General features: G+C 42.7%; 2 protein-coding genes across 2 annotated transcripts in view; both read left to right on the forward strand.

Moving 5' to 3' along the window:
• The window catches only part of LOC113215586 (uncharacterized), a 13,962-nt gene that overhangs the window by 1,418 nt on the left and 10,238 nt on the right, over nucleotides 1–2,306 (forward strand). The window lies entirely within an intron of this gene.
• On the forward strand, nucleotides 468–2,220 carry LOC127752323 (uncharacterized). The gene is made up of 4 exons (XM_052277281.1): nucleotides 468–690; nucleotides 858–1,016; nucleotides 1,702–1,860; nucleotides 2,053–2,220. Exons 1-4 carry the CDS (start codon nucleotides 610–612, stop codon nucleotides 2,218–2,220), a joined length of 567 nt encoding a protein of 188 aa, XP_052133241.1. The 5' UTR covers nucleotides 468–609.

Below are 2,306 nucleotides of genomic sequence, written 5' to 3' on the forward strand. Positions count from 1 at the left end.
AACAGCCGACACCTGGCTCTCATTTTTGAAAGCGGTTCCCGCGAAGTAACAAATTGACTTCCTTAACATTTTAGGAAATTTTCTCAAAAATCTTTTGTCCGAGACTGGGAAAATTGTCCCCTTTAAAGGTGTTTAAAAGTTTAATTCCTTTAGAAAACGACGCAAGTCTCCAAAGCCACTAAAATGTAGCGTACGTTTGTGGCATTTTCGTGCCCCTTCCAAGGGTTCGAATCTTTTCGTGCCTCTCTAAAGGCACGAAAGTCTTTAACACACAAAGAGGGGTGTTGATTTGTTGATTTTTTGTCTAGAGGATGGCTTACACTAAGTACTTTGACGTGTGTGTTAAGGGGGGGGGGGGGGGGGGGGGGAGGTGACGGGGGTCCCTATCTCTTGTGGAAGTATAGTTCGCGTTCGCCTCGTGTTGGGCTGACGTCAGACGCCGCCGAGCGGTGCCTGTACGCCCGCCAGGTGGGCAGTCCCGCAGCGCGCTCGCGACCCTGCTGCCACACGCTAACCGCTTCCGGTTAGAGCACCCTCTCAATTTGCCGGTGTCGCCTGGATGTGTGTGACAACGATTTGTCACAGCTCTACTCTCGAACCAGCTAACGTATGGATTCGTTTGTGTTTAAAATTCTAACGACAGCGGTGGTTCTTCGCGCAGCTAGTGGAGGAGGCATACCGACATTCGCAGTGTGTGCTCGATTTTAATACATCTCATTTTTTTCATGTCTTTAATATAACTCATTGCGTTATTGTGTTTATTTTTGCTAGTAGGTAAACCTGCTGACTGCATTTAGGCACACCCTGTGCGCTACACGACTTAAGTTTAAAAATTCACATAGCAGTTATCTGTTTAGGGTCCATGGAACGTATGGATTGAGAGGTTCACCACATGCAGTGAGGATGACAAAAGGATATCCCTTAAGATTTCTCACTTCAACCCCAGTAAAAAGTTCGAAAACCAGGTGTGGAATGGATTTATTAACTTTACAGAAGAAATGGATGACACATGGTGGGTGAGTATAGAAAAATGGGTGAAAAAGGTACAACATTCGAAGAAAGTACAAAGTTTTGCATTTTACAATGTCCCTAATGCAAAGCACTGACGACAAGACGCTCAGCAGCTGAGCGTCTTGCGTCTTTCCATTAGAGACAAGCGACTTCATTGTTTGAAAAATGCAGAACAAACGCAGAGTTTGTCGTAAAACACGTTGCAAGAACTCTTCGTGATTTTTGGTAAATCACAACTTTTCTATGTTACCACTGAAACAGCCGACACCTGGCTCTCATTTTTGAAAGCGGTTCCCGCGAAGTAACAAATTGACTTCCTTAACATTTTAGGAAATTTTCTCAAAAATCTTTTGTCCGAGACTGGGAAAATTGTCCCCTTTAAAGGTGTTTAAAAGTTTAATTCCTTTAGAAAACGACGCAAGTCTCCAAAGCCACTAAAATGTAGCGTACGTTTGTGGCATTTTCGTGCCCCTTCCAAGGGTTCGAATCTTTTCGTGCCTCTCTAAAGGCACGAAAGTCTTTAACACACAAAGAGGGGTGTTGATTTGTTGATTTTTTGTCTAGAGGATGGCTTACACTAAGTACTTTGACGTGTGTGTTAAGGGGGGGGGGGGGCTTAGCTCAAAGGTTGAAGCCCACATGATGGTTTACCCGTCTAACGATTTAAAATTTCTGTCATTTTGCGTGCAGTCTAAAGGTGTGCTGGACGTTCGCAGCAACAACCAGTGGAAAGAAAATGCCTTTGTATTCTTCTTCCCGAAGAACGGCTGCAGTAGCGCTCGCGAGATCTTAACGGAGATGTTCTCTAAGTACTTTGGCAAGAAAGGGACGCCATGTCGCCTTGTAAAGGTTCGCTGGCTACACCGCCAAAATTCTTTAGTTGAATGTAAAGAGTTCAATAGGATTCGATGTATCGCATTATTTGCTATCGAAAACTATTTGAAATTATCCTCTCATTGATTGAATATTTGAATCAACATTAGTTTGCTGCTGATGTTCACCTTTGTTTTGCTTTTTTTCCCCTTTTTTTTGTACTTTCAGAGATGTATTTACTTTGAGAATACCACAGTGGCCCACGAGTATCCGCGCTTTCCTATAATGCCATATGGCTACTACCGTTTCAAGATTACGGCTGGGGTAACTGGCGCAAAAGAACCAGAGTATTGCTTCAGAATGTTATGTCATATTATTCCTAAAATCGGATCATAAGTAAAAATAAGTTGTTGTAGTAACATCATAGTCAAATAATAAATTTTCGTAAATTTTCCTTCATACTCGTTATGTTCGATACGTAA

Source organism: Frankliniella occidentalis, unplaced genomic scaffold, assembly GCF_000697945.3.
Source record: "Frankliniella occidentalis isolate FOCC.00 unplaced genomic scaffold, Focc_3.1 Scaffold9, whole genome shotgun sequence".
NCBI lineage: Eukaryota > Metazoa > Arthropoda > Insecta > Thysanoptera > Thripidae > Frankliniella > Frankliniella occidentalis.